This window comes from Haemaphysalis longicornis, unplaced genomic scaffold (genome assembly GCF_048455015.1).
Source record: "Haemaphysalis longicornis isolate Haplotype H1 unplaced genomic scaffold, Haemaphysalis longicornis Haplotype H1 scaffold_8, whole genome shotgun sequence".
Classification (NCBI taxonomy): domain Eukaryota; kingdom Metazoa; phylum Arthropoda; class Arachnida; order Ixodida; family Ixodidae; genus Haemaphysalis; species Haemaphysalis longicornis.
Genome location: NW_027526445.1, coordinates 118481397 through 118499467, shown reverse-complemented (window position 1 = coordinate 118499467; position 18071 = coordinate 118481397). Strand labels below are relative to the sequence as shown.

General features: G+C 47.8%; 1 protein-coding gene across 2 annotated transcripts in view; it reads left to right on the top strand.

Annotated features, from left to right (window-relative positions):
• The first annotated feature begins 49 nt into the window (after positions 1 to 49).
• LOC144149135 (unc-112-related protein-like) overlaps positions 50 to 18071 on the top strand; it is a 38926-nt gene continuing 20904 nt past the window's right edge. The window contains exons 1-3 of one of the 2 annotated variants that reach the window (XM_077680675.1): positions 50 to 503; positions 9388 to 9546; positions 17532 to 17765. In XM_077680675.1, coding sequence (XP_077536801.1) covers positions 9408 to 9546; positions 17532 to 17765 — 373 coding nt within the window. In that variant the 5' untranslated portion in view covers positions 50 to 503; positions 9388 to 9407. Of the gene's footprint in view, positions 504 to 799; positions 1164 to 9387; positions 9547 to 17531; positions 17766 to 18071 lie in introns of those variants that run through there. The other variant, XM_077680674.1, reaches the window with a different exon arrangement.

The following is an 18071-nucleotide window of genomic DNA, read 5'->3' as shown; positions in this document are numbered from 1 at the left end:
ACGTGCGCGACGAGCGGAAAACGTAAATGCACAAATTCGTGACGTCACCCTTCTTGCCCTTGTAAGGAGAGATCGCGCTCCGCCTCCGACAGTTTTAACTATTTTATTCGTTTCCAGTCGTTCTTTTTTACTTTTCAGCGTTATTTGCTCGGAAGGCCTACACCTGTGTTTGTTAATTGTCCCCAGTGTCGTCCGTCACTCGCCGTCGAACCCCTGAGTCGCAAGAAACAAAGAAACCAGCGCCTTTCCGCAGTTCTGCCATCGGAGCAAGAAGTCGAGTTCGTGCGTCCGCGCGGATTGTGCATCATCGCAGCAAGGGCATGCGGGCGTGGGGAGGGACGATCGAGTTGTGAACGACCGCGCTTCGCCGACCGAAGAAGTTACTGTGACCCGTCCGTCCACCGAGAAGCCGGAACATCTGGCGCGATCAGCAGAACCTCTTCGTAAACCGCACCACTGCGACGTTGGATGTCGGTCTTGAGATAACAGCACCCTTCGTCGCGGTAAGTCAATCTTCGCAGTCTTCTAAGCACGTTGGTCTCCGACATACGCCTTCGAAACTTGTGAATACGTGATCGTAGAAGCAGTACTGAGTATACGCGTTCAGTGCGCGAGCAGACGAGCACTCGAGTCCCACGACGCGATGGCGAGCTTGTGCTGGCTCCGCGCGGAGGGCCCTCCGATTTTATTTGGGACGCCTTGGCGAGGAACCAAAAAGCGGCGGCGCCGGGCTCCCACGTCGTACCTACGTCGAGGGTTCCGTGGGTTACACTTTTGGTCATGCCTGGCCCCGCGTGGTCCAACCCCCTTCACTTTTCGCCCCGACCTGCGCTCGGCTGGGCTGCTCCGGGGGCGTTCGCTAGTCCCACGTAGTTCTTGGCTCCCCGTCACAGTCGCCGGCGCAGAGGCCGATCCAACGTGCGACATGGAGCCCGTTTCGACCCGCGACGTCTAGTGTTGTGACCCCTCAGTGTTCAAAGACCTCGCTTTTATTACCGCCCGTTAAGAAGGCAGGGAAGCCGCGTTTTCTGTGCGAGAAAAGAGCGCGGGCCGCTCGAAGAAACCGTTCCGAGCGAACATGGCGGCCGACGTGAGTGCGTTCTCGACGACCACATCCACCAAGCTGCCCGTGCTAGCGGCCCATCCTGCCTGGCCGCGCTATGGTGAGTAATGTGTAACCGGATAGGCGGCCGAACAGTGACTAAAACTTCGCTCCGGAGGCCAAACACCCTGGTGACACAGTTTTGGAATTTCGATTCCCCGGCGCCGCAGCTGACGCATTTCCCAACGTTCCCCCCTCCCTCTTCCGCGGATGTGACGTTTCGAACGTACGACAGATGTTTGCAGATGCGGGAGATTGAAATCAAACTGGGGACACTGACACGATCCACGCGCGTTTCGACCATGAGTCATTGCCTGCTGGTGTTGGCATAAGGCGCGATGTTTTCATTCCTTGGAACAGTGGTTAGTGAAGTGAAAAGCTTACCATGATAGGCTCATAACTGGGTACCACGGACAGCTGCTTGTTGCGAGTACTTAACCACCATTTATAAGTCATAAATAAGACTTCAAGCAAACGCGCTGTGCATCGGCTCGTAAACGCGTCTGGAAAAAGCGGGTGTTGTCGACGCTTGATCGTTACAACGAATTTTGATAGTACAACGAATAAATGCTTGAATTTGCGTGTCTCGGATAATTTATGCTAAAAGAAACCGAACTTTTGCCTTCGAAATTTAGAAAAGAGTTGTTTTGTATCAATTACAAAAAAGGACCTTGCTTGCACCGTCCCTGTCATGCATTTTTTTTTTGTCGCCCACATTTGTTCGATAGTCGGAAAGGTTTAATTCCAATGCGGTAAATGGCCCGTGTTTACGTGCTCAACTGCGCATTTATTGCAGTCTTCGTTGTACGATGTGATCTACAAATATACTGTTATTTCGTTCTTTTTCATTATAGCGAAGCTGTTCTCGGAAGAAACATCCTCCGAGCCGCAGTGCTGATATGTAGTTTTTTTTTTTTTTCAGGTTGCTTATAAGCAAGTGTTGTGCTAAAACTCAATCACGTCTTTTTTTTTTTTTTTTTTTTTGCCACTGAGAGCGCAATCCGCATCTATTAAAATTGCACGAACGAAACCAGGCGCAAGATCAATTAATAATTCACCGCAGTGCGACGAGCACCGCGTAGGCACGATTTAACCGATTAGCTTTAAAAACAATTAATCAACCTAGTTGATAACAATACCGGGAGTTAGTTACGTAACTGAGCAAAACGCGCACGCACCGTAATCTTTTTTTTTTTTTCCGAAGCCCTGGCTCCTGATTTAGACTAGCCACTGAAACGGTACATACTTTCGTAATAACAGCGCAGTGCAGATGGACCGAAGATTGGTAAATACGGGACGAGCGCCGAACTTCAAAAATAACTATTTTTTCAGAGTCACGTAAAATACATGGCTTGTATAAGTGAAAAACAGTCAACCCAGATAACTGCGCAGGCGCAGAGCAGTACAACGCAACCTAATCGAGCTGCGTGCCTTTGCGTCAAGTGGGGTACTACTACGTTTACGCAGTTTTAGGGGTTGATTTTGTTTTTGTTTATCATGTCGCTCACTAATAAATCTTTTCTGAGTTCAAGTTCAGCGCTCGTCGTGTCCTTTCTATTCGTTCCGTCTGCACTGTACCTACTCGTCTTGTACTGTAGCGTTCGTTTCGTGGAAAGTGCTAGCACATTTTCCCAACGCGCACTGTCGGCCCCGCCGGATACCTGCGGCCTTCAGTCAGTTCTCTCCCTTTTTCCTCCTTTTTCTCTTTTCCCCCCTTTGTCCTTGCGGTGCGTGAGAGTTTAGAACCGGTAGCACGCGACAGCCGATCGTCGGCCGGATTCCGGAAGCACCCCCACCGGCGGTTGCGCGTCGCTGTCTGCTTGCGCAAGCGCGCCATGCATGGTCTTCCGAACGTGGCCGTTCGGCCGTTCGGGTGTGTAATGAATATTGCCTTGAGGCCGTTTTGAGCAGAACGAGTTTTGAAGAACAGCAGGGCCGCAATTAATCGGGCCCGGACGCCCTAGACCAGCCCCCTTTTTTTCGCCCCGGCAGACGATGAGTTTCGCAACCCTTAGCAGACGGCCCGGCCCGTGAGCCGCTTTGAAAACAAATTGTAATGCCTTTGCTTGTTGGTTTGTCTTTGACCCCGTCACAGCCCGAGACAGCGAACTCGTGGTCGTCTTTATTTCGCATTTTAGACTGCTCGGAACTGCTCCAAAGCGGCTTCTTATTTTTATTCGCCTGTAGTATCTGTCGGGAGAAAGAAGACGCGCATCGGTGGCTTGTTTTTCTTCCTTTTTTTTTTTTCCATTCTATAATGTAGGAAACAAAATGGCCCCAGTCTTCTATTTGCTGAATAGTGAATGTGTGCATCTCGAAAAGCCGTGCGTGCGACCGGATTTTGTCGTGAAATCTTGGAAGCGGTGACGACGAACGCAGAAGTCGGGAATGGCGCCAAAAATCGGCGGTTCGGCGGCAGCAGACGAAATTTGCCGCGCGAGCAGACGACCGCGCTGGATCAAGTTTCGGAACGGCAAATGACGAAAATAAGCTCCGTTTGTCTGTCTAGGCAATGTAGAGGGAAAGCTATGGTGTTTTGCGCAGAATGTTAAGACCTTCGTGCAGTGCCGGGACCCTAATGAACAGGGAATAACTGACTGGCAAAAGAAAAATAATAACTGTTATAAGAAATGCTGGTGGCTCGCTGTCATCAGAGCGGCCAATTGTTGTCTCCTCCGCCGTATTGTTTGCCCAGTGCTGCCAAAGGAGCCTGCGCTAAACAAAGAATCGCCTTTTATGTTCTCAGCGTACAAGAGTCTCTCCTCGATCACGCGGCGTTATTTTTAGCGCGAGCCCGGTCATCACGACTCCGTTTTATGCCGTTATAGCACCCAACTACAAGACTCCGAAACCCAGCCGAAAAAAAAAAAAAAAAAGAAACAGTGGAGCTCCAATGAAGGCATCGAGGGGAGCCTCGGCTGATGCGTCTGCAAATGTGTTGGCATTTCGAAAGCGCAGGCGACACCATCGTCCAACCTTCGCAATGCCCGTCCCACGAGCATCGTTTGTCGTAATCGCTTGGCCGATGTCAGCTGAAGCGCGTTAGCCGCCGACCTTTTCTTGATGTTCCTTTTATTCGGGCATAGCTTCGTTGCAATGCAATCGCACCGAGCATCTTGAGCTCATTTCCGCGAGCGAATCGGGAGCGGCTGGTCGTATGTGTGCGTGGGGCATTGATCCCGGCCTTGTTCACGGTCGACCAAGGAAGGCGCCTGGTAGACGCGCGTGGGGGGCTGGGCTGACGGCGCTGGAGGCCTTGTGTAGCGGCGTAGGTGCGGCTGTGGCGAAGGTATGCGTGCGTGTGCGTACGGGTTGGCTGTGTGAACATCGCTGCGCTGCGGCCCACGTACACAGCAAGCAGACCGTGTGTAGAGGCGTCCGCGCGTGCCCACTACATCGCCGACGTCACGCTAGAACGGCGGCCAAGTCATGAATGGCGCGGGAGGCCGACGGGATCGCTCGCATCTGAACTCAGCACCTGCGAATAATTCGCGTGGTGTTAATTGGGAGGAGTCATTTGCGCGAGTAACTGGACTCGCATACGGAAAGAGAAGAAAAAAAAAAGATTTTTTTGTTCTTGATTTTTTTTTCTTTTGTTCCCCGTGTCTGCTGGAAGTAGCGCCCGTCTGTTCTACTTTTCCTGAGATAATCAATCAATAACAGCTCATTTTTGCTGCGAAGCAGTATATGTCTAACCCCCCCCGAGTCGTCATTCCGGCGAAGCCGCTGTACTCGGCTCCGTTCTGCGGCTCCTCCTCGCCACCGCTGACCCATCTCTATCCCAACTGTTATTCTCCCCGTCAACACCCATGCCTCTTTCGCAAGTTGCGCAATCGGCTGACAACGGTGGTTCAGATGGCCCGTGTCAGATGGCTGCGGTGCTAGAATACACAGAAGCACGGGTGGGCCCAAAAACCGCCGCTGTTGCCACCTCAAATTCCACCTCGCATAGTAGTTGCGAATTCCTTCCGGTTCAAGAGCCACTTGCCTGGCTGGAATGCCGGCGTAAGCACGTAATTCTTGCTTCAGCTTGAAAGGCTTTCTGAGCGTCATTTTCGCCGATGTATTTTCACGCCTAAGTGTGCGCCCATCGCCGGTTTATGCGTGAACAGGTTGGGGGTGGAAGGAGTGGGGCGGGCACGCACAGATGCGCCTCAAGTCATGATCGATGACATTCCCATTGTGTTGTTTGTGGGAGATGTAAAATTGGAAGACCCATGGCTCAATGCGCCCATCAGCTGTCCTCCGTAATCGAGCGGTTTGGGTCTGGGTTGGTGTGTTACTTACAGACAGTAACATGCCTACGATGGGGGAGGGCAAAGGACAGCCACGTTTGTCCACTAGAATAAAGCTTGAGGCCTTCCAGGTTTAACTCGCTATTGGATCGACGGGTGTCGTTCATCAGTAGGAAGAGCGGAAATTGAAGAAGCGTCGCCCTGAACAGAAACTTGAATGGGTGCGAAAACAACGGAAAGCAGCTGCCGCCGTCATTGTCTGCTCAAACTCCAGCTCTTCAAGTAGCTGCAAATACCTCCCGGATGAACGGCAACTTGCCCACTTGGAACGCTGACGTGTGCAAATACTACTTGTTCAGTTTAAAGGGCTTCTATAGCGACATTTTAAAGGGTTTCTTTCACTTCTAAGCACTCGTGCATAACCGGTTGCCACTGATGAACAGTCCGTTGTGCTGGCAGGAGGTTTCAATGCGTACGTCCCAATGCCAGCTGTCCGGTGTCCTAAGTGGTAGAGGGAATTGGGCTGGGGTGTTACATAAACAGTCTAAAGCTCGAGCCCCTAGAAGTTTTATTCAGCTAATTTCCTAAAAAGCATGTCAAATCGCAAATTACAAACAGTCGCCTTTTATTTTATGCAGTCGTTGTACTGCGCCCAGCTTCGCAGGTCATCTTTCAGAGAGTGGAAGATTTTGTAGGAAAAAAGGGGCATTATTTAAAATTATTTTTATGCGCAAGAGCGTTTTGATGCTCAGTGCCCTTGCCAAGAAGTTTCAGTTAGTGTCTCTTTACGCTTAAGAAAATACCTATTTGTGTAAACGACTTTGTTGAAAATGAAGGGCTGTCCTTGTTTTAAAAGTCAGTGGGATTTTGGCACGGAAAAAGTTTTTCATTGCACGTTGCACAACGGTTCTTGTGGACAAGTGTCGTTACTTAGTAAACAAACAGAACAAGGCTTAAAGGTGGTAGAAAATAAAAAAAAAAGCAAGAGCGCAAATGTGCACACTCTGAAGAAGTAGTCTGTGTGCAAATGAAGCACCGATTGTGCGGGCCTTTTTATGGGGCATCTGCTTTATAGCAGCATCTACCAAGTGCGTACATGTAAAAAGGTTGCCTGAATAGTTTACTTCGTTTCAGACTCTTCTCAACTGAAACAATGCCTTAACATTTAATAAATGTGGAGGTAAATATGCAGTCCGTTCTAAAAAAAATAAACGGTGGATACAACGTGTATTTAGTTGATACTGAGCCTTGATTTGACAGTTGGGTGTTGACGAGACAGTATTTTCTACAATGAAATGAGCTGTCTAGTGTTGAAACTTCGCCATGTTCAGAAAATGAAAAAAAAAAAAAAAATTAATAATAAAAAATAAATAAATAAAAGAAAAAAAAGAGGTGGTTGCACTAGTGTCCTTTGCCCCATAGACTAACAAGAAAATGTAGGAGACACCTCTCTTGCCTGCAGTGTTTAATCACTCCTTGGAGGCAGAAAAGAGGTCGACAGTTTTGAGTGGTCGTCTGGGCGGCAGTGCCGATGCTTCAGTGCTACTTGACAGCCGCTCTGGTGCTGTGGGTGTGTGTGCTGAGCTATCTGTGGCCACACGAGTGTTTGTACTACATCTCGAGTACCGATGCACACGTCCAGTGACCCGTTAACGGGACTAACCAATGCGAACGGAAAAACAAATGTCATTCATTGTGGGGGCTTTTTTGTGTTTTATTTTTTTCAGCTTGTATCGGGCACTGTCCCTGATTGCATGACATTCCATTGGAGGTGCGTTATCGCATTCATTTGGGGGTCAGTGCAGGCCGCGGGTGTAGCTTGTGTTTCCCCTGTCTCTGGCGACATGTTTGGCATTGTGCCGGGGAGATAACGAGGGCAGTGTAGATACTGAGAATTCTGCTTGTTTCTGTGCTTATTGGATAAGGGAAGATAAGACAGTAGCATTTATCTCTCAAAAGAACTCAATACAGTGGCATTCTCACTAGTGAATGGCCTTCGGGACGGGGCTGAAACAACACGAGTGCTTAAATCATGATAGAGAGAGCTCAATGTTGTCGACGGGCGGGCATTGACGTATTTTTCTTTTTCTTCATTTTCGAATTGCCCTAAAAAATGGTCTCTATAAAATGTTTTAATGGCTGACTGACAACCACAAATGAACACGGGTGCGCTTCATCTTGCCACACCAGCCGTAATGTGCCAAGAACTATGCCGGACACCTCCCTCCCCTCACGGGGAGGCCAGTGTGTGTGAGTTGCTCGAACGGTACCTTGAGAGACAGCTACATCGATAGTGAAACTTGAACATTACTTAGATGTGCAACAACTAATTAGTGACGCCTTTCCCAATCCTCTTTTCTATTCCCTACCCACAGGGCTTTTTAAAAAAGCCTCCTCTCTGCAATGAAGTCATTCATTCATTTGTTCATTTATTTTCGAAAAAGAAATTTCAGGGTGACTGACTGATTGTAACACTGACGCCTGCTGTGTTGATCATAAAGTGGTACAGTGTTCTGGTTGTGGCTACATCCTCGCCTCCCAAGTTACAATCTTGTTGGCTTAAAATTTGACCCTATTTTGCTGCTGACAAAGCTTTTGTGTCTTTTTTAAGCATCCACCATACGTAGTCATGACAGGGTTTATCCAGCCTAACAAATTCAGCTCTTTCCTGTGTGGGTGACGGTAATTAATCCAAACCTGTTTCTTGGTGGTTTATGTGCATAGCCGCACCATAAAAATGTCACTCCATCTCCATCGTCTTTCGTCTCCATAGGAATTGAGTTTATCGAGGGGTGAACTCTTGTTGTCTAGTTGTAGATATAAATTTATCTTTAGAGGAGCTAGAAACCTAAAGACCACAAGTGCTTCCCAATCAAAGGATGTGTCTTTGTCATGTGTGCCTTCCTGTTTGCTCGATTTGAAATGCCACCACTCTAGTTCAGATATACTAACAGAAAGCAAGAAACGCCCATGTGAGATTTCAGCGCACGTTAAAGATCCCCAGGTGGCCAAAATTAATCCGGAGCCCCCTACTACTGCGTGCCTCATCGCCTGTGTTGCGTCAGTACGTTAAACCCTACAATCAATCAATCAGATATACTAACACAAATTGCTGTCACCTAATAAAGGGTTGCATTTTTGGCTTTGACGTGAGTTGGTCAGAATCATGATAGTAACCCATCCTTTCAAAAGTTTGGGTTTGAAGAGCAATTTTAATGGAATAGCAAAGCAAAATAGGCCAAAAGAAAGCAAACTGCAAGACCTTTTTCCCTCTTCATTGTTTTTGTTGTATCGCAACACGTTGGAAATTAAATGGGAATGCAAAGAGGGCATGATAAGTCCTTGCAAAGGTCACTGTCTAGTTTGGTATATTTCTATTTTCTCAGTTTATTCAGTTTTTATAGCTGCTACTCAGCAAGCATTATATTTTTTGCTTTACTTGGCAACTAATTCTGTCAACGGTGAGAAACAACAGGGTTTAGAGTGTGTATTAGAAGATAAGCAAGAACTCTAGTACTGTACTTATGCACTTAAACTTCTGAATTTATCTGAAACATACATGCAAAGCTTTCAAAAGGATTGAGTCATTTAAGGTGCTGATTTTGTTATCTTCAGTTCTTCCTTATCTCACTTTCCTGTTTGCTAACCCCTAAAATTAAACACTGGGTGCTGGTAATTTAGGTCTGCTGATACTATTGTTTTTTTTTTTAAATTAACACAGTATGCAAAACATAAAGAAGAAAAGTAAAACTAGAATGCCAATGAATGCTAGCATATCTGATTGCAGCTCCAAATCTGTTGAGTACAGACAGCCAGATGGGTATTGTAGTGGTCGGCACTTGCAGCTGATAGTGTGGGACAGCATGTTCCGTGGGTCGGCGTTGACAAGGCACGAGCAATTTTGCATCCCGCGTTACAGGCGTGAGACACGGAACTTTCAAAAGCAGGAAGTGGCTGCATTCGTCCCCTTTCCTCTTGATATCTGTTGCGAAAGTAGTGCAGTGTGCCGCAGGGTTCGAGCTTGAGCCCCGCTCTCTTCCTTCTGTGCAGTGTACCCACAGTTGGCCAACATGATAGCGGACGGGGTGAAGGTGGACGGCAGCTGGGAGCTGTGCATCCACGTCACGGACCTCAAGCTCGACCGCAAGCTCCGAGTCAAGGGCGACATGCACATTGGCGGGGTCATGCTCAACCTCGTCGAGTCACTCAGTGAGTCCCTGGGGGCCGCTGCTCCCTCCCTCTCTTTTTCTCTCTCCTGTCCTGTGCACCTTGTGTGCAGAAAGTGTTGACCGCACCGGTTGGGGCCTTCGGGGATTCGTTCCGGGTTATAAATTGCACTCTGGTAACCCTATCACTGCCATCTGTAGTCCTCAGGAGCATGTCATTGTGTTCAGGCTGTGCAGTGATTGCCTTCGCTGGTTGGTCATTTCAGCATAACGGGGGAAATGTGCAAGGGCGGTGTCGCTGGAAATGTTTTCGCGATTTGTTTTGAGATTTATTGCATGCTTTCAGTGCTCAGTATTCCGCACTTCGCAAATAGGATCTGTACCTAAGGCCATTTGGAAAAGACATCTGGCCGCAAGCTCTCGTTGCATGATTGCCCGTTCATGCTGTAAGTAGTTGCCCCTGAGTCACACAACCAAGCCTGCTGATTAGTTTTGAATTTCGCTCAAAATTTTGCTTGGGGTCTTGCAACACCATTTTGGCGCTGCTCCTGGTAGGTGCTTATAGCAGGGAGCTCTTCTTTGCTAAGCACATGATCATTGTACTCGCATTGTTAATCACCGTCTAATTTCAACGATTGCTGGCAGTGCAGTGCCATTGCTATGGTTACCCATAGTCCAGTTCCTTCCTAGTGGTGCCTTCAGCACTGCATGCTATGATTTTCAGTAGCGAGTGCCAGTTCAGTGAGCATTTGGTTGCAGTGTTTTTAGGAACCTTCCTGCATTGACACCAGCTTTTTTGTCGTCAGACTCCTGTATGAACCTCTCCAGATTCCGCACTTGCGCAAGCGACACAGTAAAGCATTTCCACTCTGTCAGGCTCCACAAAACATGTTGTAAAGTTGTCGAAACATGTGCTCCTTCAAAGGGGTCGTGAAGACGGAATACAACTTTGGTTCATCAGAAAGATTGCTTTGTCCCAGTAACAGAGACACCAATTTTATTGAAAACTTCAAACAAGGAGTCTCGATATTTAGGAAAAATGTGAAGCAGTGGTAACTCCCCAGCCACTTCCGGTGACGTCTCGGTGACGTCACAGAATCTTGTTGGTGTGATTGGCGGCTGCCGACCGAAATCATCGCCGAGAAACTTGACTAGGCGATTGTAGCGGGGCCTCTAGTGCCGTTTGATTCAGTCACTTGAAAGCTAATGTGCAGTTAACACACCGAAAACTATGTGTGTCATGTGTCACTGTTTCTTTCATTTTTTTTCGGTTATAAAACTTCTTTCATGGCGCAGAGTGAGTTTCCAAAGGCGAGTTGTTTCAAATTAAACGAAGCTGTATTTTGTCTTCCTGGTCACTTTAAAACGTCACAGCCTTCCCTCTCTTCTACCTCGTGTAAAATGCGTTCTCTCTCTCTCTACTCGTGGCAGAAAAGGGATGCAGTCCTTGCAGTGCAGTTGCTACACTCGTGCAGTTGTTCTTGTTCCGTGTCGCACCCTACAGAGAGTGTGTGTCACCCTCCACTCTTCCACCTCGGGAGGGCAGCCTCCCAGCGTCAGCCTATTTTCAGTGGCTGGTTGGGGAGGTGGGGGCTGTGTGCGAAAGAAGTGGCTGGCTGGGGGGGGCCACTGCAGCTGTTGCTTGGCCATCAGCGCAGGCTGTCAGGCAGGCAGTGCGACAAGCTCGCTTGTGCGCCCTCGTATCTCTCTAACTTTTCCCCATCCCTCTAACAGTGATGGCGGACTTGAGCGCTGTCTTTTGTAGTGGGACAGGTTTAGCAGGATTTCTGATTCTTCTTTTTTAATGCAGATTTTGCAATTACAACATTCAACTCTTGGAGAGTAAAGCTGTATTGGCACCCTGCTCAGTGGCTAAGGTGTTGCGCTGCTGTGCCCAAGGACGCTGGTTTGATTGCAAGTCGTGACGATCGCGTTTTTAGGTGGAGGCGAAAAGTGAAATCGTCCGTGTCTCGAGATTTTACTGCATGTTAAATATGCCCAGGGAGTCGAAATTAATCCAGAGCCCTCCACTACGGCACACCTCGTGACGCAGCTCTAGCTTCACCTCGTGTTCCTTAAAATTTTAAATTTCAAAACTGTATTGGCACTTAGACAGACGTTTGGGCTAGTTGCAATGGCTAAACAAGCCGTGGGCAGTGCCTCGGTTCCCTTTGGGAGACGTTTTAACTCGCAACAGGGCACTGTACACTCGGGCTAAATTTTGGTGGCCCCCTCTGAGTGTTGAGAACGACAAAGGTGTCCAAATAATCGGGCAGTCCTGTAAAATGTTGGAACACCCAAATAGTTCGAAGAATCCCCGGACAAAAATCTACGGTGCCTAAATGCTTGCGCAAGTGAAACTGCACTGAATTGAGGCTGTACAGACCAGCTTGTAATTGAGAATCACGGTGGAGTGTAGAAGATAAGCGCATGAAATGACTCACTGGAACAGACCCGTGTTTGATGAATTCAGTACGAATGAAGCCTTCTTTCACCTGCAATTTTTGTAAAGCTCGATGCAGTGAACCATTCCGAGCTCTTATGTCTTAGTCCGTGAGCTTTGTCGTTGTGCATGCTAGCACCAAAACCACAGGGGAATGTAGGGTCCTCAACTTGCAAGCACTGTAGTTGGCGTTTCCATTGTGCCTTAATTTGCCCACTGCAAGCGCAACGGCAAAAAAAAAAGCATAAAAGGTAGGAATTTATGAGTTAAAAGCCTGCTGTGTGAGCGTTTCAGGCAAGTTACTTGAGTGTAGTCTGAAGCAATGTTACTGCCGAATGCACGTACGCAGCTGTTGGAATTGTACACTATGCCTGTACTGGAGGTGTTTGATAAGTTGTAGCGCTTCGGCTGTGAACGCTGTTACATGAAAGGCAGCTGTGAGTGTGCATGGAGTGCATAAAGTTGCCGTCGCCCTGCCGAAAGTTCTACGGCGCAGAGGACCAATGAACGGGACACATCTGTCAACACGAGGAAATTTGTGGAACACGGTGGAACATGCTGTCCCAGTTATTTGCGACCCCTCGTCCCTGACAGTCATAAATGAATGATGTGGTGAGAGGCCTTTCCGCGTTTTTGCGCCGGGAACATCTCTGTCATCATCCGTGGTGTTGAACGGAAGAAGATGGAACTGTTCACGAAGTCTCGGTCGCAGCCGCGACACGGGGGTCCCCGTGGAAATTGCCACGGCATCACCGTGCCCCGGTCTTTGAAGAGAAAAAAGAAAGGTGGCGTGAATTAAGGCAACTAGGGCGGCGAGGCGCTTGGCAGAGGTCCCGGGGTCTCTACGCGGTGAGGGGTGCCACCGGGATGGGAACAGTGCACTGGAGCGGTGCTTGGGCGGTTTTGTGCAACACCCTGGTGCAGGTTTAGGGCTCGTTTGTGGTTTTGTGTTGCACTTTCTCGCTGTCTCTTTAAGAGCCATTGGAATGCAGCATGTCCAGCAGGAAGGCTTGTGTTCATCTAATTGTAGTGCAGGAGTATATGTTTGAGGTTTTAAAATGGTGTAGTTGTTTCACTGAATGACACTGTAGGTGTGCGCAGGTTTTGAAGTGCCCGTGTAGTAATAGCTGATGTTGACGCTTCGACGATAATCTCGAGTGTGACAAGTTTTGGTTCAAGAATGTTTGTTCAATTTGTTTCGAGAAAGCAACTTGCATGCCTTGTCAATTCTTAAAATTATTGGACATCTAGGAGCGAGTAGCGGTGAATATGAATGAGCACCACATTTGCAGGAGTGCTGTTGGAGATGAAAAAAAAATATTTCTGGAGATTGTTTCACCTGACCCACACCAGTTAAAATGAAGCAGCAATAGAATTGGAGCTGTATTGAAATGAAAGTGAGACTTGATCGCTGCTTGCAACGTGGTGCTGTTGAGACGATGATGCACAAGACAGTCATTTTTTCAAATCTGTCGCTGGGTTGGCACCGAGAAGATAGGTGCTCAAATTTCCTCCTAGCATTGTTGACGAAGAAGTCGACGTGTATTGCGTTTACTCGCTGGTAACAACAGAAGAAAAAAAAAAACAGCACAGAGTTCATTTCTGCAGTGTGAAAGTGCAGCGCCACTTTCCAAAAGCGACGGCCTTTGAAATTGTTTGTGCACACTCCAGGTGAAAACAGCCGTACCTCCGCTCCACGTTGTGTGTTACCCCCCTCAGTCTGCGGGTGCCGCCAGCCAGGGGAAAGGAAGCCGTGCTGGCAGGGCAGAGGTGTTTTTGAAGCCACGGGCAGCCGGCTTGCAGCTAGGGTCAGGGAAGAGGGGCAGGCAGGTCTATCTTTAGGACGTATCCCCTCCGAGGTGGCGCCGGTAGACAGGAAGGAAACGGGAGGAAGGAGGTGAAAAGAAAACAAAGACGAAAGAGGAGGAAGGGGTGGCACACATGCGACGGCAGTGGAGGTACGGAGGGAGGGAGGGCGGAAGTGGGCCTTTGGAGTTGGTTAGCGGAGGACAGCACAGTTGGTCTCTCTTTTGGGAGCAAACGGCGGCGCCGTGCCGAGAATGTGCTCTTTGCATGCTTGACCCCCTCTCCTCCGGCTGGCTGGCTCCCTTGCTCAGCACAGCTGCTGTTGGTAGAGATAAGGTTAAGGTCGGGGAGTTCCCTGCTTTGCACGGAGGGTCTGGCTGTGTTAGTCACAGGGCTAACCGGATGGTTTGGGAAAGTGTAAAGAAAGCTGGGCTCCTAACTGGGTGATGACGGACGCTCTATGACTGCAAATCTGTCTCGTGGTTTCTTCATCCTGCCTGTGCGCTTTTTTTTATGTAAATGTAAGCTCTAACTGGGCGTGCTTCTCTGAGGTGTGCTGCAGCGCACTGTTTGGCAAGAAATGAAAAGATAGAGAGAGAGGAGGTTGCAGAGGAATAGAGAAAGTTACAACCCCGTTGTATGAGCATTGTTCATGGTTGAATGGGTGGATTGAGCTAGTACCGTGCAAGCAAAGTGTACTGAGCAACGTGGTACAGTGATGCTTATTTGCTAATGAAGTTCTTGATAGTGTTTTTTTTTCAATGCTGACTTGAGCAGTTTCATTCACTTTTTCAAAAAATTTCATATACTGCAACATAGGCAGTGCTGTACTGTTGAAAGGGGTACGTTGTCACTCCACAGCCCACTGAGAAATTTTTTCTGGTTTCCCCTAAGGTTGCTTTGGCATGGCTCTGAACACAACTGCAGGTTTGCACAAGTAATAGAAATACTGGCTGCAGTTTTTATTCACGTCAGTTGCAGTTTTCACAGTCCTTTCTCGGATACTCGTATGCCAAAGTGGTCGCTTCATGGCCTCAATGACATTGGAGTGGACAGCACACCTGTGATAGTGCCACGGGAATGTTGTTGTTGTGCTTCGTCCGTCAGCTTCCTTCATTCTGCACCTGCTTTCCAAAAGTCATTGCTTCAAAACAAGAAACACAGGTCACTGACCAAGTCAAAAACAAATTGACGTTTCAGGAGCGCTACTCCGCTACTCAGACAACTCCGCACACAATCAACAGGACGGACGGCTGCATGAATCCTGACTACGCCAAATCTCTTAAAAGATTACTGGGGGCTATATAATTCGGCGTCTTCCAGTGGCCGTTTTCATTGTGAACAAGGGAGCCGTAGCGCTCCCGAAACGTCAATTTGTTTTTGACTTGGTCAGTGACCTGTGTTTCTTGTTTTGAAGTATGCTACCTGACCAGACGGTATGCCGTCCAACCATCGACTTCAAAAGTCATTGCTCTGGAATAGATAGTGTAGCTATGACCTCTCTGTCGTAGATCGCCACATTGTGTTTTTTTTTTTTTTCTTTCGTGGTAGGAAAACACAGCTGGCCGTTGACCTTATCTGTGCAAATAGGAGTCTCGGCAGGCTCTTCGAAGTTCTGCCGATCGTTCTTTCCATAATCCCCTCCCGCTCATGCACAAATTGAGAACGCACTAACTGAATGGTTAGTCAGCAGGAGACGCTAGTCGGCCATAAGTCCCTCATCTGCTCAAACACGGCATCCATGGACATGGGAGAATTGTTGGCCAGGTGTGTGGTAATGCCACAACCCTTGCTTGGGGAAGATAACTTGTTCAAGTGGCCTGTGAAACAAGTTGACTCTGAGTGCAGCACTCGAATACGGGTGATATGGAGCAAACAGGAAAAGCTGCACTCGGGAGCATCAACCAGTGTCGTTGGCTAAAATCAGGAACTGATAGGTCAGTGGGAAAGAGTTCCCGGTATATAGCCACCATTACACAGTTGTGCATTTTGAAAAAAAAAAAAAAAAAAAAAGAAGATACCATAAGTCTGCATGTTTTCAATTGCAGCTTGCTTCCCATGGCTGCAAGGGCCTCTCGATTGGTGCGCAAATATTGCTTTGGGGTGTATGGTCTTTCTGGGTGAAAGATAGTGGGACGACACTATGTGCGCAGATAAGAAACAAAAAATACCACAGCCCTTCTGACTGAAGTGTTATTGCAGAACGGTAGGCAATGCAGAATAGCTGTCGTGCAAGGTTCAACAAACTGCCAGTTGTGTCGTTTCACTCCAAACTTTGTTTTTATATTTTCTACTGGTTGATAGCCAACGGTTCTTTTTAAAATCTTATTTAAACTGCTGCACCCCATGGGGCCGTCCTTGTAGGAATGGTGTTAGTTTGCTTCTTTGTATTCCTCGATGGCGTGTGTTTCTTTAATTCTGCGGATGTCCTGCCTTTACTGGTGCTACCAGTTTTATTATTATTATTATTATTATTATTATTATTATTATTATTCGTTTAAACATTCTAAAGCAGAAAACCCCCAGTACAAAGAAGGCACGTGACGTTGGGAAATGGAGAGAGGTATGGTAATATGATGCCCACAGAGACTGATGCCGTACCTGGCAAACAAGTTTCGAGTGACGGCAGTGTAGGGAACACCTAGCGCGTGCAAAGAAGATTTGAACTTCGTAGAAAAACAGCCGTGTGGGATATCAGTTGGTGGCAATGACACAAAGCGCGAAGTGGAATGCAAGATGGAAGTGTGTTGAATGTTGCAATTGGCATTGTTCATTACCTGCTGCCTTCTTGTAATGGCAGGTATGTTTCAAAAACTGGGCACTGCTTTCATGTAAGACTTAATGAGTGTAAAACGTTAAAAATAAAAGCCCCTTTCTTAATTAAGAGGAGGCTTGCTATATATCGAAGTTTTCTCTTATGCAGCCTGGGTGAAAGTCAGTCCAAAATCCAAACTGCTTCGACTGTGTTGGGGTGGCTCAATTGGATAGACATCGGCTTCATAACGTGAGGGATCCAGGTTCTATCTTGACCACGGGAAGCTTTAGGTGCTTTCTTTAGGTTCTTGATTGTGGAAAGTTGGCTTTCCCGCAGTGGGATTTTGGTGTGAAGGTGGACGGCACCAGTGAGACATAGAGAGCATTGTTTTAAAAAATTTGACGTATGCCCATTTGGCCAAGCACTGAAGAGACTGTGATTGCCAGACTACCTTCGAAGAAACAAGTGTTGCATTGTAAGAAACAAGCTTACAAGAGGATGTACAAAAAGAGCATCCGTATTAGAAAAGGGGGTCAGTGGGCTGGATTGTATTGGCCAGCTTTATTAAAAATCACTGGTAGACAAAGAATTTGCCTGGCTGAGTGTTATGCATTTGAGCAAGAGATTTGGTCTTCTTTTAGCATAAGCTCTTGTTGCTGCTTGTTATATGCCGTCAACTTCGTCATGTCTGGCTGCTTTTTTTTAAGTTGCCAACATGTGATGTGCATGAAAGCTGCTTAGGTTCCATTTTCCTTTAATAAAATCTGAGCCCTGTGTGCTTTCATTTTAATGCCCACACTTCTTGCATTGCTTTCAAAACAAATGCAGTAACTGGCCCTTTTCAGAAGTCTAAAGATGGTTTCCATCTCATAGGGATGGCCGTACTCCATACTTACGAAAACTTTTTCAACTTGAGAGAGCTTAGAGTGCTGGCAATTTAATTCCCATTTGCAGCACCCACATCCTCCTTCCGCTTCCATCTCTCCATTAAAATTTCCCGCTTTCTTCCTGTGGCAAAATGCAGACGTTCCGACAGACTGGTCGGACCACGCCCTGTGGTGGCCCGAGCAGAACATATGGCTAACGCGCACCAAGTCGACACTGGACCAGTGCGGGGTGATGGCGGACGCGCTGCTGCACTTCACACCCATGCACAAGACGCTGCGTGTGCAGTTCCCGGACCTGCGAATCATGGATGTCCGCACCGACTTCTCCGTCAAGACCTTCTCAGCCGTCGTCAAGGTCTGCAAGGAGCTCGGTGAGGGAGATAACTGTTCATTGCTTTATCTGTTGAGGATAGTTAATTCCTTGGGCATTGATGAGTGCAGGACTGCTTTCTGGTACACTCAGAATTGGCAACCAAGTGTCGGAAGACAAGCCTGTTTCGTTGTCTAAAACGCGTCCATAGAACAAGTTAGTATAAGAATAAGTCCGTAAAGTGTGCTAAGCTTGCTCTCAGGGTTGCTTCTCACCCTGGTACACAGTTGAGCATAAGAGCGGTTGACTGCCTTTGTCGTCGGCGTAACACTCGGGGACCCCTTGGGGCTCCACTCTGTCCCCCCTC